Raw genomic sequence first — 25,532 nt, forward strand, 5'->3', positions numbered from 1 at the left:
TGCAAATGTACCCTAAACCTACGTACCCTTTCAAAATTAAAGTCATACTTTTCTGCAATCATTGCAGCGAAAATCTCACGCAGTTGCTTCACGTTCAGTTCCTGGATGACTTCATTTTCAGTCTGTTCGCTACTGCATTCGGTTTCGATTGTTATCCTTTCCTCTTCCAATTGCATCAGCTCTTCATCTATCAGTTCTTGGTCATGGGATACCAAAACCTCTTCAACATCATCTTCGTCAACTTCCACAAGCCAAACTCACTTTGTCCTTCCTTCGTTCACCATGATCGAAATGTCTAATTTTACGCTGTGTAACACCCTTACGAGCTCTTTGAGGCTTTTCCAATACCTTAGAACTCATATTGCTAACGGCTGCTCACAGGCATATGTTTAAACAGTGCCGGCGAGAACGCAGTCCGGGGGAGGAGCTTGGCTGCTTGGGGCACGCGCTGCTTTTTTTCGTAACAGTGAAAACACTTTCTGTTAGGGAAAACAGGTAACTAATGTAGGTCTTTCGTAACAGCAAGGTTTTGTAAAGCGAATGTTCGAAAACGGGGTACACCTATATATAGGACCCTGGTCAGACCCCACTTGGAGTACTGTGCTCAGTTCTGGCCACCTCACTACAGGAAGGATGTGGAAACCATAGAAAGGGTGCAGAGGAGATTTACAAGGATGTTGCCTGGATTGGGGAGCATGCCTGATAAGAATAGGTTGAGTGAACTCGGCCTTTTTTTGCTGGAGTGACTGAGGATGAGAGGTGACCTGATAGAGGTGTATTAGATTAAGAGAAACATTGATCGTGTGGATAGTCAGAGGCTTTTTCCCAGGACTGAAGTAGCTAACACAAGAGCACACAGTTTAGGTGCTTGGAAGTAGGTACAGAGGAGGTGTCAGGGGTAATTTTTTTTATGCAGAGAATGGTGAGTGCGTGGAATGGGCTGCCGGTGGCTGTGGTGGAGGCGGATACGATAGGGTCTTTTAAGAGACTCCCAGATAGGTACATGGAGGTATGGGTAATCCGAGGTAATTTCTAAAGTAAGTACACATTCGGCACAGCATTGTGGGCCGAAGAGCCTGTATTGTGCTGTAGGTTTTTCTATATTTCTATGTCTGTGTTTAAAAATTGTGGATCCCTGCTGAGTTTGTGTGTTTCAACAGGGAATTGGGTAGGAACTTATGAGAAGGTAATTATGATGATATGGCAGGCGGTAGGACTGATGGTGAGTCAGCATTGGCTGCGTCACCTCAAAATGCAGTTATGATTCTGTTCATGTCAAATATTACAAACATATATCCGGAGCAGTGGTATGCCAAGCTTGTTATGCTACTTAATAAAATCATGGCTGATCTTACAATTACTAAAATTTCACTGAACAATTATAAGCATGCAGTTGATTATGTAAAAATTATAAGCAAGTGTAGGAAAGTTAAACTACAAGAAAATTAACAATTTTAAATAATCCAACATTATAGTGTGTCGGAGATGCCATAGATGTTTTGGTTTTCTCCGGATTTCCAATCACATGCAGATTGGTAGGTTAATTGGATGCTGTAAGTTTCCCGCTGGTGTGGGGGTGAGTGGTAAAGTCTGGGAGAGCACACGAGAATGGCAGCAGGATAAGCAATATTATCACTGCAGATGGGTAGTTGATGTCAGCTCAGAATCAGTCGGGTCTATTTCGTGCTATATATCTATATCACTGCAATAAATCAACAAAGTTAAGGCTTTCAGCAGCAATCCCTACAGCACATCGTTCCTTGCATCTCTCCTACCAGAAAAAGATCCACTTATTCCGGTTAACCAGCTATTAGGCTATCCAACTGATACAACAAGTGTTACCATTTTAAAGAAATGCAGGAAAACAGATGTAGAGGCCTTTGAAATTAGAATATATTAATCTGATTTTGTAAGAGTGGGGCACCTCATTGAAAATTAAATTAGTAGCCAGAGAAAGTGGTAAAGGAGGGTACAGTAATATCATCAAAGAAGCTATTGTCTAGGTACATGGAGGGGCAGGACTCGGGGATATGAACCAGACTCAGGTAATTGGGACTAAGTGAGTGGACGGCATGGAGTAGTTGGGCTGAAGGCCCTGTATCCACATTTTATTTGCTGTACATACTGATATATAGTTTCTTCACCCAGAATATTTATTTTCCCGAGTAACTTTCTTTGGAACACATTATCAGATACTTCAAGAAAATTTAAGTACATTATTGTACATCTAGTTTAGTACTGGGAGTACTTGTGGAGTCTTGCGTACAGTTCCAATTGAGTGAGCCTCATTTGAAAACACTGCATGTGTGAACACTCTGGTAATATGCTGTCAGTATGCTGGGCAATAAAGATCATTTTTATGGCCTGGCTTTTGTCACTCTAGCATTTATTCTACCTAAATTTTGACACTATCTTTGTGTGAAATTGCTTATTTTCCTCAAATAAGACATGGGTTGCTTTTGTAATTGAAACATGTATGATTGTTTACATAAATGGTGATTTCAATAAATTTTCTTCTCTGAAACAAGATTCAATTAATTATAGAAAATTTAATCTAATCCTGCTCTGACTTCGTTCATTCACAAATTTAGTTAGAAAATGCAGACCTATTTGATGGGGTCCTTAGATGCATTAAAGAGTACTTGTTAATTATGATTTTGGTCGATTTCTCTCTAAATTGTAATTGAAGTCATTTCTGAATGGGATGTGGTTCATCGGGCAGTAGAGCTGTGACTGAATTTGGTTACGGTATTGCGCTCCTTTAATTGCCTTGTAGTGTAGTCAATAGCAGAACCACAGCATAAGTGGGGTATTTGAAGAATGTGTGTGTGTGTGCCTGTTACGCTTCTGGCATTTAGGGCAGCAATGAAGATCCTCCAGCTCTGCTGGTGTTCAGGGCCTCCCTCATCATGCCAGTAGCTTCCTCTTGGCTTTCACTGCTGTCAGTCACTCAAGTCCTGGGTGGAGACTCAGGAATACCATCTCACTCAGAGGGAGAAGGATCCTTCATTGCTGTTTCCATAATAATTTTGTTTTACCAGCCCTGAGCTGAATCTCTGAACCTGGAGGACAAGTGGACCACTCTTAGACTGACCTCTACCCTTTGATCTGTTTGGTATGGGTAACCTTACCAAGAGTCAAAGCATAAAGCCCTGACTGCAGCCAACGTAGCTTTCTGGGTCATTAGGGCATGCAACCCTCCAAACCACGACAAGGTTGTGGGCTTCATAGAGGATATGAAAAATAGGATATACTTATTTTGCAAACCATACTCAAACATCAATTATTGAGATTTATTTGTGTTAAAATAAGTAAACCTAAGGAGGAACATTTACTGAACGACAATATTAGGTTGGATAATGTATCAATTGTTTATTTTTCACTTGCTGAAAGGATGTAGTTAAACATTTAATAAAGAGCTTGTATTGGCTTGCGATTTCTCAGACAATATAAACTAATAGCAACGAATGTAAAGTATGATGCATGAGTTATAAATGTGGGTCAGTTGCATGGATCATTGACTTTGGGAAACCTAAGGACTTGTGACAAATAGTAGATATGTTAGACAAAGTAATTCAGAAAGTTAATAGCATATTGAGATTATATGACTGCAAGAGCAGAACACATTTATGAAAGCTATTTGATAGTTTACAATACATTGGTAAGCCCATAGTTTAAACCTAAATGTCACCTAAATGTGATGTGCTAAATGTCATTCAGGATGTTCCAGTGAAGATTAACAACACTGCTGCCAAATTTAAGAAGCTGTTAGGGCACTTATTCAAAGTTATTTATTTAACTGATTAAACATGTGCTATCATTTAGAAGGAAGCCTGGAAAATAGGTTCAAGGGCCCTACATTGCTCTTTGTATGAAGAATGTTGTAATCTAATTTTATAGAAAGGTGGCACCCCATTGAAGAATCTCCAGAACACATCACATTCACTGATTTACCCCTGCCCCATTCCACTAGTTACAACTATAAAACTCTAATAGATCTGTCGAAATGATTTTGCTTTTCTAAATTTGTTTTGTCTTTGCCCAACCTTATCACTACTTACCAAATTTCCTACTACCATTTCCTTCATAATAGCCTGAAGATAACTGCTTGACAGTGCCCTATTTTTCTCACTTCCTCAACCCCTCAACTTCTGTCACTTTTCCAATTTGTTGGAGCCATTCACCATTCTAGAGTCTGGTTCTTCTGTTTTCATAGTCAACTCAATCAAAATACTGGTTTATAAATCACAAGACCTGGGAGTTCATCAACTCTCAGTGTCACTAATCCATTTCTTATTCAGGCTAGACTTGTAGATCTCCAACTATTTCCAGGATGTTTTTGGTGTTCGCAATGAAGACAGATACAAAACATTTGTTTAATTTGTCTGCCTCAGATGGTTGAAGAAGTTTGGTATGGACCCCCAAATCCTAAGAACTTTCCATAGGGGCACAATTGACAGCATCCTGACTGGCTGCATCACTGCCTGGTATGGGAACTGTACTTCCCTCAATCACATTACTCTGCAGAGTGTGGTGCGGACAGCCCAGCGTATCTATAGATGTGAACTTCCCACTATTCAGGACATTTGCAAAGACAGGTGTGTAAAAAGGGCCCGAAGGATCATTGGGGACCTGGGTCACCCCAACCACAAACTGTTCCAGCTGCTACAATCCGGGAAATGGTACCGCAGCATAAAAGCCAGAACCAACAGGCTCTGGGGCATCATCTTCCACCAGGCCATCAGACTGCTTAATCCATGCTGACACAACTGTACTTCTATGTTATATTGACTGATCATATTTAACCATCTTGTTACTGTCCTGTTGTACATACTATTTATTATAAATTGCACATTGCACATTTAAATGGAAAGGTAACGTAAAGATTTTTATTCCTCATGTATATGAAGGATGTAAGTAATAAAGTCAATTCAATTCAATTGTCAAGTGTTTAGAATAAGGATTCTTGCCCAAATATTTTATTTTACTCTTACTTAGTTTTGGTTGAATTCTGAATTATCACTATCTTCATACTTGTAGCTCTTTGGCAATCCTGTAAGTCTTTTCCTTGGATCTGATTAGTATTTCTAACTTACTTTGCTAAGTATCTGACCAATTTTTACATTGGGATTTTGTGTCTCAAATGTATCGAAGTAATAGTACTATAATCATTCAAATTTTAATTATAAAATTGGTAAATTTAAATCTTGAGTTACTTTTGTTTAATGTCATTTCCTGTATACAAGTGTAAAGGACAATGAATTAATTGTTGTTCTGGATCAGATGCAGCAGTGGTTGGAAAGATGTTGGAGTTGATTGTTATGGATGAGGATTCGGGGTACTTGAAGGCACGTGATAAAATAGACTGTAGTCAGCATGGTTTCCTCAATGGAAAATCTTGCCTGACAAATCTGTTGGAATTTTTTGAAGAAGTAACAAGTAGCATAGACAGATTGGAATCGGTTGATGTTGTGTACTTGGATTTTCAGAAGGCCTTTGACAAGGTGCCACACCAGAGGCTACTTAACAAGCTACAAGCCCATGGTATGACAGGGAAGATTCTAGCATGGACAAAGCAGTGGCTGATTGGCAGGAGGCAGAGAGTGGGAATAAAGGGAGCCTCTTCTGGTTTGCTGCCAGTCTAGTGGCATTCCACGGGGGTCTGTGTTGGAACCAACTCTTTTCGCGTTGCACGTCAGTGATTTGGATGATGGAATTTATAGCTTTGTTGCTTAGTTTGTAGACGCTACGAACACAAACGAGATAATCTGCAGATGCTGGAAATTCAGCAGGCCAGGCAGCATCTGTGGAGAAGAGCACAATCACTCTTTTCCATAGATGCTGCCTGGCCTGCTGAGTTCCTCCAGCATTTTGTGTGTGTTGCAAGCAATATGAAAATAGGTGGAGGGGAAGGTAGTTTTAAGTAAGTAGAGAGGCTACAGAAGGACTTAAACATATTAGGACAATGAGCAAAGAAGTGGCAGCTGGAATGCAGTGTTGGGAAATGTATGGTCATGCTCTTCAGTAGAAGAAATTAAAGGTTTGACTATTTTCTAAATAGAGAGAAAATACAAAAAAAAGGCTGAGCTGCAAAGGGACACGGGAGTCCTTGTTTAGGATTCCCTAAAGGGTGATTTGCAGGTTGAGTTGGTGGTGAGAAAGGCAAGTGTGATGCTAGCATGCATTTCAAAAGGACTAGAATGTAAAAGCAATGTGTAATGTTGAGACTTTATAAAGCACTGGTGAGGCCTCACTTGGAGTATTGTTGGCAGTTTTGGGCCCCTTATCTTAGAAAGGATATGCTGAAGCTGGAGAGGTTTCAAAGGAGGTTCACGAAAATGATCCTAGGTTTGAATGGCTTGTCATGTGAAGAGTGTTTGATGGCTCTAGGCCTGTATTCTCTAGAATTCAGAAGAATGAGGGGTGACCACATTGAAACCCATCGAATGGTGAAAGGCCTTGATAGAGTGGATGTGGACAGGAGGGAGAGTCTTAAGACCAGTGGACACAGACTCAGAATAGAAGGGTGTCCTTTTAGAACAGAGATGAGGAGGAATTTCTTTAGCCAGAGAGAGGTGAAACTGTGGAATTCTTTGGAACAGACAGCTGTGGAGGCCAAGCCTTTATGTACAATTAAGGCAGAGGTTGATAGATTCTTGATTGGTTAGGGCATGAAGGGATATGGGGTGGGGGGGGGAGGAAGGCAGGAGACTGGGGCTGAGAGAAAATTGGATACGCTGTGATAAATGGTGGAGCAGATTCAATGAGTCAAATGGCCTAATTCTGCTCCTATATTATATGGTCTTGTATACTTTAATATACTTAATGACTGAGCACCCACTGCTCTGTAAGGTATAGCATTTCTGTTCTAACGATCGAGCATTTGTCCTGGGACAATGGTCCCAGTTTTAGACTCAGCAAAGGGAAACAATCTGCCAACTTCTACTTTCAGTCCCTTTCACGTATTTGGATACAGGTGTCCCCCGCTTTTTGGATGTTCACTTTACGAACCTCACTGTTATGAAAGACCTACATTAGTTCTCTGTTTCGCTTTCAGAAGGTGTTTTCACTGTTACGAAAAAAATCAGCGCGCGATAAAAGGCAGCGCGCGCCCCGAGCAGCTGCTCTCCCCGGATTCGGAACTGCATTCTCGCCGGCATTGCTTAAACACGTGCCTGTGAGCAGCCGTTTGCAAGATGACTTCTATGGTATCGGAAAAGCCTAAAAGAGCTAGTAAGGGTGTTACACGTAGCGTAAAACTAGACATAATTAAACGTTTCGATCGTGGTGAATGAAGTAAGGACAAAGTGAGTTTGGCTTGTGGAAGCTGACGAAGATGATGTTGAAGAGGTTTTGGCATCCCATGACCAAGAACTGATTGATGAAGAGCTGATGCAATTGGAAGAAGAAAGGATAACAATCGAAACTGAATGCAGTAGCGAACTGAAGGTGAAGCAACTGCATGATATTTTCGCTGCAATGATAAAGTATGACTTTAATTTTGAAAGGGTACGTAGGTTTAGGGGATATTTGCAAGATGGTTTGAGTCCTTACAAAGAACTGTATGATAGATAAATGCGTGGTGCTCAGCAGTCAAGCAAGTCATCCACATCAGCCACAGCAGACGACGAACCTCGACCTTCGACATCGAGGTGGGCAGTCATAGGAGAAGTTAGTTGCTTGCTCTAATGGAAACAGACGACGAGATGACACCCTAGTGTCCCACGACCCCAACCCCCAGACAGATAACCGATTCGCGGAGAATGCAGCGGTAGCCAGGAAGCACACAGCACATCTTTAAGAAAAAAGCTGAAATAAACATGCTAATTAATTAGGTGCCGCCTGACACGTAATTGTCGGCCCAGATCAGAGACGACGCAATCGGAAAAAGGTGCTGTATTTAAATGCATGTGTGAATAATTTGCATTAAAGGTGATTGAGCCATTAAAATAGTGGACAAGGAGTCCTATATTATAAGTTCATTATTAATATTTTCCACATAGCTCTTTAAGCTTTTAGGTGAGGTAGTCATTAAGTTTGGATTGTGTATTTTTGTGCATTGATTATTTTCCTGATTTTAGAAGACAAATGCCAGTATTCCAGGCTTCGTTTTCAACATGAAATACAGTGAAAGTGGGCAGCCATCACAGCATGCACAGAATTTTGGAGGTTGGGTTTATAGTGTTTCTTGATGTAATCAAATAGTTTTAATAGAAAACATTTGATATATTTAGGGGTCAGATAGCCTGTCCGGAAAGGGAAATGTCCAATGCTTCATGTCCTAGACCTTTAGAAATGAGACCAATTTTAATTGTAGTTTTTTAAATTGTTAGGGAGCTAGTAATAGATGTATACGGCTTACTTCTATCTTTCATCTCATGTCATCAAGATGAAACCTCCACCTCTTTATTGGTATGATTTTATATTCCTTCATTCCCAATTTTTTATGATTTTTTTCTACTTAAATTGATGATTTTCATCTGTCCTTTATTACAAACTATGAAATCTCAGTTCTTTCCAAAATATGTGTATATTTCTTGCCTTGCCAATGACAGGTCATTGGCGTAAAGCGATGTAAAGTTTAAAGCATATGGAATATATTAAGCTTCAATTCACCTTGAAAATGTGTTTTGCTCATTTCTAGTCCTTCACTAAATTACATCTGCCTAAAAGATTGAAAATTGCATAGCATTTAAAATAGATCTTGTTTTTTTCTAAAGGTTACATTTCTATGTGATAATGACAAGCTGCAGGGAGCTTTTCCCAAGGTTAACTGCCGACATGCGACGCTTTAAGAAATTGCCAAGAACTCATCGGGACTCTTTGGACTTTGCAAGGGATTCTCCGTTGTCGGAAAAATCTGATCCTGAGCGGAGGGAGCTGGATCCAGATGGGTGGGATGAGGCAAGCGATTCCAGTGAGTTTTATTCGCATGGGAAGCAACTGAAGATGGCTCCAGAGCTGTTCTACTCCTCCCCACTCTTTCCTTTACTGACGTCTGAGGTGGCAAGTGCCCAAGAACAGATTGCAGTGATGGTTCAACAAGCAAAGTCCCACTGTCGCCGTGATGTTCTCTGGCAGCGTCTCTTTTTGGGAGAGCATCTGTCTTCAGACAAACACAAAATGAGCAAGTTGTCCTTTGCTGAGCTGGAAGAGTTACTCAGTGCTGTTTATAGCAAATCCATTTCTGAGATTGACCCACAACTGGTGAGAAAATATTTCACAGTTAACAATGAAGTTGAATGGTTATTTTCAATATTGTACAGTATATGGTCCCCATCTCTTGGTAGCTCAGACACTTCTTCCTGAATATGCTGACTTATTCATTGGCACATGTGTTGTGGAATTTTACGGTTCAAATTCCTTATAAGCCCAGAAGTGATAGTAGACCACTGGCTACAGGAAATGCAATGCACTGCAATCAAATATTTACTTGCATATTAATAGTGATCATCTGAGCCACCAAAAGATTCTTAGAGACTTGATATTACATAGAGAGGGAAATGTATTGTTTAATGTTCTCCTCAAAGTCATTTGTTTGTTTTTCCATATATGGCTCTTTGCAGAGTGAGGTGCACCACAGGTAAAGTCATTCTATTGATTGACATTTCTCATTATATTGCGATTAAATGTAATTATAGTTACGATGCATGAGAGATCTGAAGGTAGTAATATACAATGTTAAAATGTTGTTGTGCTGAGCCAAAGCTTTTGAAATACATAGATATAACATTATCAATGTCTAATTTAAATTCTGAGAAGTGCAACAAAAAAATTAGCTCCTTCTCCAATCATTGTGACCGCTATCTGATATTACAACGTTGTCATAAGTCACTGCATCATTAAAAATGAGGAATGTAAGTTGAGGAATGAGCACTTTTACACTCGTCAGCAGGCAGTCTGGAATACGGCGATAGAACAGCAGGACATTGACTAATCTGCTGCAGCAGTATGCCTTAATTTTGTCTCCAACACCAACTTCATTCTTGGAGTGATGTATTTGTTCTGTGGATTCTGTTTACATTATTTCACAGAAAAGAATATTATGTACAAAGGAAACAAAACACTATTGTCACTCTTAAATCATGTCTGTGTTTTAATGGGACAATTCAAGTCCCCTATTCCCATTCTGTAATTGTTCGTTCTATCCTCTTATCTCCCTGCATTCATTGTTTGTTTGTGAAACCCTTTTGTTTCAGGATTGCTTCCTATCGATGAGCACCAGCTGGTATCAGAGTTTGATCAAGGTTTTGTTAAACCGTTTCTCCCAGAGTTGTCGACACTTTGTAGATGCGGATAGAGGAATCCAATATTTGGTATGTTAAAACCTAGCACCTGACAGATTTGTATCAATTTGTTGTTTTAAACTGAAGAATAGCATTGTGGTACAACTGATAGAGCTGCTGCCTCCCATTTTCAGCACCCTGTGTAAAATCCTGACCTCCAGTATTGTCTTGGTGTAGTTGGCATCTTCTTCCTGTGATGACATGGGTTTTCCCTGGGTACTGCAGTTTCCTCCTGTGTTCGAGAATGCATGGGTTGGTAGATTTACTGGGTGTCAAATTGTCCTATGCATGGAGGTGAGTGATAGAATCTGGGAGATGATGGGAATATGGGGACAACAAAATGGGTTCTAGGTTATACTGAGAATACAACACAAAAACAGGCCCTTTGGTCCAACTCATGCACATCTAAGTTACTCTCATTGCCTGGGCATTTGGCCCATATCCCTCTGAGCATTTCCCATGTACTTTTCCAAATATCTTTTAAATGTTGTTATTGTGTCCACCTCACCCCTAGTGTCCTGTGCTCCAAGCAGAAAAGTTTGTGCTTGCTCATCCTCTCCCTATACCCAGACCTAGTCCCAGCAGCATTCTGATAAATCTTTTTTGCACTTTTTCCAACAACTTAATGACATCTTTCTCATAACAGGACAATATAGTACTCTAGGTATACACCTGCAGTATAATGTCACAAATCCTGTACTTGTACATAGTCCTGTGAAATCAAAGATGATGGTGGAGGGCTGGTTATGATCAGTGCTGTATCCCTTCCTGTCTCTCTTCTACATGAATAGTTTAGATGTGACCAGGCATTAGTACATTTTAAAAAAGATGGTCAATATTGACTTTGTAAGTTGAAGGTCCTATTTTTGTACTGTTTCTCTGATTCTATGTTGTTGAAAATAAACTTCTTAATCATCTGAACATAATGCTGGTGAACTAGTTATTAAAGCTAGTAAACTAATAGACTTTGCTTGCTTATGAATAATTTAGTTTTCTTGTATGCAACAATGCGAGAAGGATGATTGATTTACCCAGGTCGCATTTTTATTATACAGCACATGCTGATGTTATTTTCAAGTTGAACTCTGATTTTATGTGAGGCGTCTGAAACACTTATCATGATGCAGATGATTAAATGCAGGGATTCAGACTTCTGGATAATTGGAACGTCTTCTTGAGCAGATGTGACCTGGACAAAAGGGATGGTTTGCATTTGAATCCGAAGCGGACCAATATTCTTGCGGGCAAGTTTACTAGAGCTCTTGGAAGTGGTTTAAACTAATATAGTAGGGGGATGGGAACCAGTGTGATAGAGCTGAGGATGAGCCAGCGGGTTTACAAGTAGATGATGTGTGTAACATGAATGTAAGGAAGGACAAGCTAATGACCGGGTACAAATGCAGACAGAGCAAAGAGTTAAATTGTACCACAGAGGCGCAATTCAAATAGGCAAAGAATGCAGGACTGAAGGTGCTGTATTTAAATGCATGTAGCATTTGGAATAAGGTGGATGAACTTGTAGCGCAATTACAGATTGGTCGGTGTGATGTTGTGGGTGTCACTGAGTCATGGCTAGTTGGAGCTTAACATCAAAAGATGTACTTTATATCAAATGATAGGCAGGAAGGCATAGGCTATGGTGTGGATCTGTTGGTATGAGATGAAATTACATCTTTAGAAAGGGGAGACATAGGGTCAGAGAATATCGAATCTTTGTGGTGAATTTAATAAGAGGGTTAAAAAAAAGATTGGAATCATATATAGTCCTCCAAATAGTAGCCAAAATGTGGGGTTGAGATTGTAAAGGGAGCTGGAAAAGCCATGTAATAAGGGTAATGACACAATTTTAATGGGGGACTTCAATATGCAAGGGGATTGGGAAACTCAGGTTTGTGTCAGAATGCAAAAAAGAGAATTTGTTGAATGCCTACAAGATGGCTTTTTAGCGCAACTTGTACTCAAGTCTACTCATCAAAAGGCTACCTTAGATCGGGTGTTATGTAATAACCCAGATGTCATTAGGGAACTTAAGGTAAAGGAAACCTTAGGAGGCAGTGATCATAATATGATTGAATTTATACTGCTATTTGCAGACATCTCCCACATATTAATAGTGGCTCACTGATGCCCGCAAATTATATACAATATCTCGGAAATCAATTTTTTTGAGAGCGCGAGAGCAAGAGAGAGCGCAAGAGCGAGAGAGCGACAACGAGAGAGAGCGAGTGCGCCATGGCAGAGTGTTCCAAAAAAAGAAAATATAAAACGTACATCACCCCAGACTACCCTAAAGTGTACCCCTGCCTAATAGGCGTCAAAAATAATGACAGTGTTGCTCGCTGCACTGTTTGCAACAGTGACTTTTCTATTGCCCATGGTGGGTTAAGACTGTAAAAGCCATGTTGAGGTGAGTTTAACAGGTGTCATTCGTTCATTAGCATAGCTACCGTTATTTAAACTAGCTGGCTAGCTACTAAGGAGCTACTCTATTGCAGACATCCCACCTCTCCCGGAAGTTCCGGGAGTCTGCTGCAAATTGGTGGTGCTACCTCCCTGAAATGAGTTTTTGCAGGGTGGGATGTCTGTATTTGAGAGCGAGAAGCAAAAGTCACATATCAGTATCACAATGGAATAAAGGGAATTACAAAGGCATGAGAGAGGAGCTTACCTAGGTGGATTGGAGGAGGATACTGGCCGGGATGATGGTAGAGCAGAGGTGACTGAAGATTCTGGGAATAGTTCACAAGACGCAGGATAGATATGTCCCACAGAAGAAGTACTCAAATGGCAGGGGTAGGCAACTGTGACTGTCAAGGGAAGTTAAGGACTGCATAAAAGCCAAGGAAAGGGCATATAAGGTAGCAACAGTGAGTGGGTAGTTGGATGATTGGGAAGCTTTTAAAATCCAACAAAAAGCAACTAAAAAAGCTATAAGAAGGGAAAAGATGAAATATGAGGACAAACCAGCCAATAATATAAAGCAGGATACTAAAAGTTTTTTCAGTTACATAAAGAGTAAAAGGGAGGTGAGAGTTAATATTGGACCACTGGAAAATAACACTGGTGAGGTAGTAATCGGGGACAAAGAAATTGCAGATAAACTTAATGGGTACTTTGCATCAGTCTTCACTGTGGAAGACACCAGCAGTGTGCCAGAGGCCCATGAGTGTCAGGGCTAGGAGTGGGTCCCATTGCTATTACAAAGGAAAATATGCTAGGCAAAATCAAAGGGGTTAAGGTGGATGTCACCAGGACCAGATGGACTACCTCCCAGAGTCCTGAGAGAAGTTGCTGAAGAGATAACCGATGCATTGGTCATGACCTTTCAAGAATCACTTGATTCTTGCATGGTCCTAGAGGACTATAAGATTGCAAATGTCACTCCACTCTTTAAGAAGGGAGGAAGCCGAAAGAAAAGAAATTAAAAGCCAGTTAGTCGAACCTCAGTGGTTGGGAAAGTACTGGAGTCTATTATTAAAGATGAGGTTTCAAAGTACTTGGAGACTAATGATTAAGTAAGTTAAAGTCAGCATGGTTTCTGTAAAGAGAAATCTTGCTTAACAAATCTGTTGGAGTTCTTCGAAGAAGTAATAAGCAGGGTGGACAAAGGAGAGGCAGTGGATGTCATTTACTTGGATTTTCAAAAGGCATTTGATAAGGTGCCACACACAAGGCTACATAAAAAGATAAATACTATAGCGTTACAGGAAAGCTACCAGCATGGATAGAGGAATGGCTGACAGGCAGGAGGCAGCAAGTGGGAATAAAGGGGGCCTTTTCTGGTTAGCTGCCAGTGATTAGAGGTGTTCCTCGGGTCAATATTAGGACCACTACCTTTCACATTGTATATCAGTGATTTGGATAATGGAATTGATGGCTTTGTGGCGAAGTTTGTGGATGATACAAAGATGGGTAGAGGGATAGGTAGTGCTGTGGAAGCAATGCGATTGCAGCAGGACCTGGACAAATTGACAGACTGGGCAAAAAAGTGGCAGATGGAATACAGTGTTAGAAAATGTATGATAATGCATTTTGGTAAAAGGAACAGTAGTGTGGACTGTTTTCTAAATGGGGAGAAGGTTCAAAGATCAAAGGTGCAAAGGGACTTAGGAGTTCTTGTGCAAGACTCCCAGCAAGTTAATTTACAGGTTGAGTCTGTGGTAAAGAAGGCAAATGCAATGTTGACATTTATTTCAAACAGAATAGAATATAAAAGCAAGGCGATCATGCTGAGCCTTTATAAGACACCAGTCAGGCTGCACCTGGAGTATTGTCAACGGTTTTGGACCCCATATCTCAGAAAGGATGTGCTGTCATTGGAGAGAGAGTCCGGAGGAGGTTCATGAGCATGATTTTGGGAATGAAGGGGTTAAAATATGAGGAGCATTTGGCAGCTTTAAGCCTGTACTCACTGGAATTTAGAAGAATGCAGGGAGTTCTCATTAAAACCTACCAAATGTTGAAAGGACTAGATAGGTGGATGTGGAGAGGATATTTCCTACGGTGGGGGTATCCAGAACTAGAGGGCGCAGCCTCAAAATTGAGAGGGAGCCTTTTAGAACAGAAGTAAGAAGGAATTTTTTTTAGCCAGAGAGTAGTGAATTAGTGGAATGCTCTGCCACTGACTGGTGGAGACCAAGTCCGTGGATATATTTAAGGCGGAAGTTGATAGTTTCCTGATCAGTCAGGGCATCAAAGGATATGGCATGAAGGCAGGTGTATGGGGTTGAGCGGGATCCAGGATCAGCCTTGATCGAATGGCAGAGCAGGCTCAATGGGCTGAATGGCCTAATTCTGCTCCTGTGTCTTATGGTGTAAATAACTATAGAAAAGGTGGTTCACGATGGTACTTGCTACAAGAGCTATAGATGTTGCGTGGGAATGTGGGCATTATCCAGTAATGTCAGCAATATAGTTTTAGTTAGGAGAGTTGGAGAAATGGAGCTTTGGCTATTGTCTTCATGGATCAAAGTTTTGAGTGCAGGAGATGGGATATTATGTAGAAGCTGTATAAGATGTTGGTGAGGCCTAATTTGGAGTATTGTGTGAAGGTCTGGTCTCTAACCTAAAGAAAAGATATCATTAAGGTTGAAAGGATACAGAGGAAATTTATAAGGATATTGCCGAGCCCTGAGGAATCGAGTTATAAGAAAAAGTTGAATAAGTTAGGATTTTTTCCCCCTGGAGCTTAGGAAAATGAGGGGAGATATGATTGAAATTATGAGGGGTATAGATAAGGTTTAAAGGTGAAATGTTTAAGAGGAACATGAGGGGGATCTTCTGCACTCAGAAAGTAGTGAGATTGTGGAACAAGCTGGCAGTGGAAGTGGTCAATATGAGTTCAGTTTCAGCATTTAGGGGACGTTTGGATAAACGCATGGATTGGAGGGCTATGGAAGACCTAGGTCTGGGTGCAGGTCAATGGGACTAAGCACAATCATAGTTTGGCAAGGACTAGAATGGCTGAAGGGCCTGTTTTGCTGCTGTACTGCTGTATGTCTCCAGCACACGCAGGAAGTATTTTTTCTGGGAATTGGGGTATATCTCTGTATGTTCAGTAGTGTGTGCACTGACAGTTGGGTGTGTTGAGTTCTGGACTGTAACAGTACTATAGGTTAGCAAATAATGACATATTTCTACTGCTGAAATTAATCACAAAACATCACTCTTTCATGAAGTGTATGATTACCAAATGTAAGACCCTTTTTTCTGGAGGAAATTAAGAGTTACTCCTTTTTATGTGCTGTACTTGTAGAGAGAATTTCCCCTGCGCAAGAATTTACTCCTACATTGTTGTATCCCAAAAATATGTTGAAGTTTAAATATGTCCTGAGTTCAAAATAATTGAAAGGCCATTTTTCAAAGCAGTATTTCAATATTGAATATGTTTCATTCATAAGCCATTGACAGAAGTGCCTAAGGCTCAATACAAAGATCAAAAGTTACTGAAATACCTCTAATATTTTGACTTTACACCACCTTTACAATCGGGGAGAGCTTTCTAGTTTAAATAATGACACAGCATCTCAATTGGGATTGTACTCTTTCATTATTAATGTGTTATAGATAATAGCATTATAAAACACAAGGTTACAGGGTTATCACTGAAAAGGAGACAATTGATATCTGTATCAATATGAGATTTTGTCAAAGCAATCTAAAATTTGTCTCATTTTGCTGTTCTTTCCATTGGTTACCCTGTATCCCGTCTCAAATGTTAATCTAGTTTTCTTTCAAAAGGTGCAATGGTCTCTGCCTCAGATATTTTCAGTACATATGTATTGCTCCAGTGACTGTTCCTTCATCCTTAGTGAAAATGTAAGGTTCTTCATTTCTCAAAACTAGTTTCCTAATCAGAGAAAACAGCCAACTGCAAGTCTTCCATTCAGGGTGCTTCATAACTTTTTTTTAAAAAAAGGAAAGATTACATTTTCTGTGGCAATGAAAATAATACAAGAAGTAAATCATTAAACACAAGACACTGCAGATGTTAGAAATCCAGAGCAACCCACACAAAATGCTGGAGGAACTCAGCAGTTCAGGTGTCATCTATGGAGGGGAATAAACAGTCCATAAGATAAAACGCTGAAAAAGAAAGTATCAGAGAGGAGAGGGGGCCATGGGAGAAAAAGTAGGAGGTGAGGAGAAGAGAAGGGGTAAGAGGGAAGCCAGTGCAATACTGCTGATCTCTATTCATAACTCTAGTTTCCCATTCCTGATGAATTGTATTTGACATGGTTACTCTAATTCCATTTTTACACCATTTATTTGTTTTCTTCTTTTGCACATTTTGTCTCCAATAATGCTCGTCTTTTTTTTGTTGCTACTTTACTTAACCAGACAGATAATTTCAGTGACTTAGTTATCTGAAACTTTATGTCCCTCTTCAGCTGCATCTTTCCATTGACTATACGCAGTAAAGTATTGATCTTCAGTTTCTTTTTTGCACTTTCAATTACGCATGTTCACCAAAATGGATATATGCTCCAGTGCCAGCTGCCACTTCCATCTTACTCCTGGTACCTCTCCATATCACTTGTGTTCAGTGTTTTTTCCAAGTATGTATAGTAAATGTCTGACTGCACAATATTCCCTGCTGTTGCAAAATTATTTGTATGTACATTAATTTACATCCATTATTTGGTTATCCATTCCACTATTTTGTTAGTAACTTTCTGAATTTTTTTCACATAAATTTTCAATATGGGTAAAATCTATTCACACTAACTTTTTCTTAGCCAACCAATTCTCTATTCATTCCTCTACAGTTATACCATGCATCAGCATCCTCTAAGAAGAGCACTTCCCTGAATTAAATCAAAGCATATTAAGATTACACAACACTTTATGGCTGTCACTGCACATGAACCCTTCAGCATCTTTGTATCCAGGTGTTTTAGCTCCGTGGTAACATCATCTACTTCACTGCATCGGTTTAGCAATGTGATTATCAAATCATTTTTATAGGCTTGACTTTTCCTCAAGCTATTGATGAAAGCTTCCTTAGCAGAAAGTGATCATTTGAAAGATAAGCGTGCAAACAAAATATTTAACAGGTTCTGAGAAAACAGGCATCGAGCTGTGTTTTCACAAGGAACAAACTTCTTATTTTAACCATATAACAATTACAGTTCGGAAACAGGCCATCTCGGCCCTTCTAGTCCATGCCGAACTCTTTCTCTCACCTAGTCCCACCGCTCTGCACTTAGCCCATAACTCTCCATTCCTCTCCTGTCCATATAGCTGTCCAGTTTAACTTTAAATGACAACATTGAACCTACCTCAACCACTTCTGCTGGAAGCTCGTTCCACAACTACCACTCTCTGAGTAAAGAAGTTCCCCCTCATGTTACCCCTAAACTTTTGCCCTTTAACTCTCAACTCATGTCCTTTTGTTTGAATCTCCCCCACTCTCAATGGAAAAAGCCTATCCACATCAACTCTATCTATTCCTCTCATAATTTTAAATACCTCTATCAAGTCCCTCCTCAACCTTCTACATTCCAAAGAATAAAGACCCAACTTGTTCAACCTTTCTCTGTAACTTAGGTGATGAAACCCAGATAACGTTCTAGTAAACCTTATCTGTACTCTCTCTATTTTGTTGACATCGTTCCTATAATTCGGTGGCCAAAACTGTACACAATACTCCAAATTTGACCTCACCAATGCCTTGTACAATTTCAACATTACATCCCAACTCCTATACTCAATCAACAGGAATACTGCAGATGCTGGAAATTCAAGCAACACACATCAAAGTTGCTGGTGAATGCAGCAGGCCAGGCAGCATCTCTAGGAAGAGGTACAGTGGACGTTTCAGGCCGAGATCCTTCGTCAGGACTAACTGAAGGAAGAGTTAGTAAGAGATTTGAAAGTGGGAGGGGGAGGGGGAGATCCAAAATGATAGGAGAAGACAGGAGGGGGAGGGATGGAGCCAAGAGCTGGACAGGTGATCGGCAAAAGGGATATGAGAGGATCATGGGACAGGAGGTCCGGGGAGAAAGACAAGGGGTGGGGGACACATTCTTTCTTGCACTCTCCTCTTTCTCCCTCTGTCCCTCTGACTATACCCCTTGCCCATTCTCTGGTTTCCCCCACCCCTTGTCTTTCTCCCTGGACCTCCTGTCCCATGATCCTCTCATATCGCTTTTGCCAATCACCTGTCCAGCTCTTGGCTCCATCCCTCCCCCTCCTGTCTTCTCCTATCATTTTGGATCTCCCCTCCCCCTCCCACTTACAAATCTCTTACTAACTCTTCCTTCAGTTAGTCCTGACGAAGGGTCTCGGCCTGAAATGTCCACTGTACCTCTTCCTAGAGATGCTGCCTGGCCTGCTGCGTTCACCAGTAACTTTGATGTGTGTTCCTATACTCACTGCTCTGATTTATAAAGGCCAGCATACCAAAAGCTTTCTTCACCACCCTATCCACATGAGATTCCACCTTCAGGGAACTATGCACCATTATTCCTAGATCCCTCTGTTCTACTGCATTCTTCAATGCCCTACCATTTACCATGTATGTCCTATTTTGATTAGTCCTACCAAAGTGTAGCACCTCACATTTATCAGTATTAAACTCCATCTGCCGTCTTTCAGCTCACTCTTCCAACTGGCCTAAATCTCTCTGCAAGCTTTGAAAACAAACTTCATTATCCAAATGGATTCATTATCCAAATTTTCTGGATGTTCCCATGTTTTGGGAACTTTCCTGCAACTCAAGGCCATTTTGTTAATTTTTTTAAAATTGTCTGTATTACTGAATGAGCACTGTGGTTACAATTTGCTGTCGTACCATTGTGTTTACCATTACCTGTATTGTTAATAAGAGCAACTGCAGCCTCTCTTTAACACAACGATGTAACTTCTTTACAGGCGGTGTTGAATCAGAAATTTATCGACTGTTTTGTTCTCATCTTCCTTGATTCTCAGTCTGCAAAGACGGTAAGATCTTAATAAAGTTCTCCTATATACATGATTTTGAATAAAAACAGAAAATGCTGAAACCCCTTCAGCGACTCCATGTTTTCAGCATGCTCTCTTTCAGATTTCCAGATCTGTGTTGTTTTTGTGATTTTTCACATAGCATTTCAAAGGTCCGAGAGATTGTGGTAGGTTACTTCAGTTGTTCAAACCCATATGAAAGTGATTTTCAGTTTTGTTTGGAAGATTCTAAGCACATATTCAGCAAATTCTCAAATGTCCCTCTTCCTTAAGAAACAAGAGTGGCAAAACACAGGAAAATATAGGGAAGTTAGCTTGACTTCAATGGTTGGTAAGATGAGTTTTCAGGGTACTTGGTGGCACAATAAAATAGGCCAAAGGCAGCATGGTTTCTTCCAGGGAAAATCTTGCCTGACAAACCTTTTGAAATACTTTGAGGAAACAACAGGCTGGTTAGATAAAGGAGACTCAGTGGATGTTGTTATTTGGATTTTTCAAGGGTGCTGCACAAGGGGCTGCTAAACAAGTTAAGGGCCCATGGAATTACTGGAGCATAAACCGTTTGGCAGAAGGCAACGAGTGAAAGTACAGGAGGCCTTTTCTGATTTAGTGCTGTTCCACAGGCATAGGTGTTGGGTCCACTAATTTTCATGTTGTATGTCAATGATTTGGATGACAGATTAATGGCTTTGTGGCAAAGTTTGCATATGATGTGAAGAAAGGTGGAGTGGTCAGTAGTGTTGACAAGCAGGGGTCTGCAGGCGGGGTTGGACAGATTGGGAGAATGGGCAAAGAAGTGACAGTTGGAAGATAGTGTTGGGGTGTATATGACCATGCACTTTGTTAGGAGGGGTAAAAGTATAGACTATCTTCTAAATGGAGAAAATTCAAAAATCAGAGGTGCAAAGGGACATGCGAGTCCTCGTGCAGGATTCCCTGATGGCTAACTTGCAAGTTGAGTCAGTGGTAAGGAAGGCCAATGCATTGTTAGCATTCATTTTGTGAACACCAGAATGTAAAAGCAAATATCTAATGCTGAGGCTTTATGTAATTGATCAGACTGTAAATGGAGTATTGTCAGCAGTTTTGTGCCTCTTATCTAAGAAAAGATGTGCTGGCTTTGGAGAGGGTACAGAGGAGGTTCAGGAGCATGATTCGTCAATGAAGGGTTCACACATGAGGAGCATTTAATAACTCTGGGCCTGTACTTGCTGGAGTTAAGATGAATGAGCGGGGATCTCATTGAATATTGAAAGCCTGGATTGGGTGGACATGAGAAGGATGTTTCAAATACTGTGAGAATCTAGGACCAGAGAGTACAGTCTCAGAAGGAATACCCTTTTGAACAGAGATGAAGAGGAATTTCTTGAGCCAAAGGGTGGTGAATCAGTGGAATTCATTGTCACAGATGGCTGTGGAGGCCTAGTCATTGGGTATACTTAAAGCAGAGATTGAGAAGTTTTTGATTGGTAACAGTGTCAAAGGTAAAGGGACAAAGCAGGAAAAATGGAGTTGACTGGAAAAAGAAATCAGCCATAATTGAATGGCAGACCTGACTGGAAGGGCCAAATGGCCCAATTCTCTTCCTATGTCTTATGATCTTAATTTCAGTAGGAAGTAGTTATTGTTGCCCTGGAATATTCCTGCATTTTTATTTGACACTGGCAGTTGATTCAAGAAGACTTGTATATAATTAGTCCAATGACTTTGTGTAGGATTTGACCTAATTAGAGTCATCCCAAAGGCCCTCATCTTAATTACTGCAAAGAACTGAAACCATTTCTGAAGAGTATACATATTATCTCATTGCTGATTTTGGGAAATGGCTCCTTATAACCTTTTAAGAGAAATATGCTGTGTTCCTGAATAATCTTTCTCTCTCTTTCTCTTTCTCTCTAGAATCTAAAGGTTGTATTCAGAGAGCCTCTTCCTGCACAACCACAGAACAGTGAGAGCCCCCTACCTCAACTTGTATCCATGTACTACCACTTGGAATCTGTTATCAACACTGCTTGTTTCAACCTATGGACGGGTATGCTACAGTAACAGACTGCAAATCCACTTGCTCTGATTTTTGAGTGGTCTGTTTCACTATATGAAGTTCTACATTTACACTGTTGCTTGAGGCAAGAAACTGGTATAGCAAGCTTCATACTGAGATCCTTTGTAATTCATTCTTTTCAGCCATGTTTCATTCATTTTGAACTTCAGTGATTTTAGGGAATCCTTAAAGGGATTTGTGGGCCCCTCACAATTGGGAGCCTACTGGATGTTTCTGTTTATTAATTTATTTTTATTTAGTAAATTTATTAATAACTAATTTATGCTTGTTCATTTTTGGGATTTCCTTTTTTCCTTCATCTTGCTCGTTTTGTCTGTGTACAATGGCAGGGCAGGAGGGTTGAACGTTCAGAAGAAGCATTGCTCAAATAGCAAGCCAGCACTGGATTTAGGGCAAACTACATGAAAGGTGTTGCCCTCGCTGTCGCTGTGATGAACTGACAAAACTCATCACAATGCTGTAGACAGACTTGAGCAACTGAGTGCATTGAGAATGCACGTCTGTGTCTGCCAAATTGTAAGTCAAATGTCTAGGCTGTTAAACCTGAACCTTTTAAACATTTAGTTTTATTAGTGACTGCATTATCTCAAATATACATACACTGGAAAACAATTGAATATATTTTTCATGAGATGCACAGGTATCAGTCATTTTAAAATTCAGGCTTATTTTCACATTTAAAGAAAACTTCTGCTTCTGCACCAGAGACATCGTTTTCATATGTATTCTGGAGAGGTGTTGCTTTGATCATGACTTACTGATTACTCCTATAATGAAATGAAGGTGCTGCTGCATTTTGGAATGTAAGTGGAGTATTTAAGTGGTTTTAAAGCACATTCCTTTGTAAAATTTCAACAGTCAATTACACCTAGTTGCAGGTGCACAATGTCTCCTTGCTTAGAGTTTAATTGTAAGTGAAAATACTTATTGTACTGTATATTATGTATATAATGAAAATGGCTGAAATATTGCTGTAAAATAATAAAGTTATATCAATCATTTTCTCTGAGATTTAGCTGTTTCTTTGTACCATCTTCCATCTGATCTGCACACCTTGAGGGTGTTTTCATTCCCTTTTTGTGATGCTGTTTTGCCATCAATATTTTCAGTGTTTCATCATTTTCAGAATTTTTGGATATTTAGCAGGAAATGGGCAGAATTAGATGATATGTTCTCCAAAGTCTGAAAAATCAAGTAATCTATTTGGATAAAGCCTTCACAAATAAAATGGCGATGACTTAAATTAATGATTCAGAATGTGACCCAAAGACATCTGTAAGAATAGTGAATCCAAAATGATTATTTGGGCTCCTGTAACAGGTGGATTTGGTAGTAGTTAATCTAGGAAAGCTGTTTGTAGTATTTAATGTGTCATCCGATTGCTGGTCAGGTAAAACTACACAACTAGGCTTAGTCTGTCATTTTTGAGCAGTTATTCAATTCTCCTCCGTTCTCGTTGAAGAATTACTCGCACTACCAGAATGAGCTGGCAGCATATCCTTTTGATAAAGGACCATAGCCTGTAAGCAAATGCAAAGCATTAAAGCTATGACAGATCAGTAAGTGGTGTTAACTCTGTGCCACTTCCCGCTTGCTGTGATGAGGCAACAAGTGAGGTCAACCAACTGCATAATGTATCTGCCTGCAGCTTGTTCAAAACCAAGGTCAGCAGAAGATTGGTGAACTCATCCTGACCAGGACACGCTGGGCTTCCCTAAATGAAGGGAAATAGGAACTTGTGAAAACTGGCCTCTTCCCAGGAGAATGTCAGTGTTATACAAGATGCATACCCTATACATCTTAAAGAGAACAGCTATGCTTCCCTACTTAAACGGCATTTTACATAGAAACTGTTACGTACCCCGTATCTGGGTTGCCAAACCAGCAGAAATGGACCACCTAGTTGGAGTCTGGATTACTGGAACTAAAAGTTTTTATTAAGGAAATAAGTAACACAGTATTCTAATAGTAAGGATATAAATGCAACAGGTTGGCAATGATAAAACACATATGTACACAGAACTAGGATAATGGGATCAATCAAGCTCTATCGCAGTCTAGGGGTAAATGATCAGTCTCAAGTGACGCAGAGTTCAGTTCAGCTGAATACAGTTCGCAGTAATTGCTGTTGTGCCGTTGGAGAGAGAGAGATATGCAAATCAGATTCAGCAGACCTTGATGTTCGTCGCAGTTAGCTTTTGGGCGAACCCTTTATTGTCTTCCGAGGTCACCGACTGTGACCCCTCTGTTCCGGATACGACCGTTCTTCTGCAGCAAACCCGGCACCCAGGCAAGGATGGACACACACACCAGGTTCCCGCCGATCGTACCTTTTCATCCTGTGCGTCTATGGTCGGTCCCGTGACCAGACCTCCAAAACTCCCACCAACTTGTGGGGGGGGGGGCACACCGCACTTCCAGGGTCTCGTTATTTTGTGGTGTCGTGGTGTGTCCCTTGCCTTAGCGAACCTGTTCCTTTTATACCCCTGCTGGGGTATCGCCTGTCCATCAAACTTCAAACAGTTCAGGTTCAAAGCAACCGGTCTGACAATACTCGGAACTGTGTCTCTTTTCGTTAATCTCTCTCCTCTCTCTTATTAGCATTTTGAATGTTTTCCCCATTGTCTCTCTTATCTCTCTTATCGGCATCAATCTTCTGATAACTTGGTCTTTTGTCACAAAACACTAAAAACCTACAGGACAATACAGGCACTTCGGCCCATATAGCTGTGCTGAACATGTCCTTACCTGAGAAATTACCTAGGGTTACCCATAGTCCTCCATTTTTCTGAGCTCCGTGTACCTGTCCAGGAGTCTCTTAAAAGACCCTATTGTATCTGCCTCCACTGCCATTGCTGGCAGCTCATTCCACGCACTCACCACTCTGCATAAAAAAACTTAATCCTGACATCTCCTCTCACCTACTTCCAAGCACCGTAAAACTGTGCCCTCTCATGTTAGCCACTTCAGCCCTGGGAAAAAGCCTCTTGACTTTCCACATGATCAAATGCCTCTTATCATCTTATGCACCTCTATCAGATCACCTCTCATGCTCCGCCACTCCTAGGAAAAAAGGCCAAATTCACTCAACCTATTCTCATAAGGCATGCTCCCCAATCTAGGCAACATCCTTGTAAATCTCCTCTGCACCCTTTTTACGGTTTCCACATCCTTCCTGTAGTGAGGCGACCAGAACGGAGCACAGTACTCAAGTAGGGTCTGACCAGGGTCCAGTATAGCTGCAACATTACCTCTCGGCTTCTAAACTCAATCCCACGATTGATGAAGGCCAATGCACCGTATCCTTTCTTAACCACAGAGTCAACCTGCACAGCAGCTTTGCGTGTCCTATGGACTTGGACCCCAAGATCCCTCTGATCCTCCACACTGCCAAGAGTTGTACCATTAATACTATGTTCTGCCATCATGCTTGACCTACCAAAATGAACCACCTCATACATATGTGTTGAACTCCATCTGCCACTTCTCAGCCCAGTTTTCAATGTCCCTCTGTAACTTCTGACAGCCCTCCACACTATCCACAACGCCCCCAACCTTTCTGTCATCGGCAAATTTACTAACCCATCCCTCCACTTCCTCAACCAGGTCATTTATAAAAGTCACAAAGAGAAGAGGTCCCAGAACAGATCCCTGAGGCACACCACTGGTCACCAACCTCCATGCAGAATATAACCCGTATAAAACCACTCTTTGCCTTCTGAGGGCAAGCCAATTCTGGA

At 40.7% G+C, this 25,532-nt stretch overlaps 1 protein-coding gene across 1 annotated transcript in view; it reads left to right on the plus strand.

Moving 5' to 3' along the window:
* szt2 (SZT2 subunit of KICSTOR complex) overlaps positions 1-22,780 on the plus strand; it is a 270,175-nt gene extending 247,395 nt beyond the window's left edge. The window contains exons 71-74 of the mRNA XM_072273538.1: positions 8,721-9,207; positions 10,200-10,316; positions 19,662-19,730; positions 21,630-22,780. Of these exons, the coding sequence (XP_072129639.1) occupies positions 8,721-9,207; positions 10,200-10,316; positions 19,662-19,730; positions 21,630-21,776 (820 nt within the window). The 3' untranslated portion in view covers positions 21,777-22,780. The remainder of the gene's footprint in view (positions 1-8,720; positions 9,208-10,199; positions 10,317-19,661; positions 19,731-21,629) is intronic.
* The last annotated feature ends 2,752 nt before the right edge of the window (positions 22,781-25,532 follow it).

Source organism: Mobula birostris, chromosome 12 (genome assembly GCF_030028105.1).
Source record: "Mobula birostris isolate sMobBir1 chromosome 12, sMobBir1.hap1, whole genome shotgun sequence".
NCBI classification, from domain to species: domain Eukaryota; kingdom Metazoa; phylum Chordata; class Chondrichthyes; order Myliobatiformes; family Myliobatidae; genus Mobula; species Mobula birostris.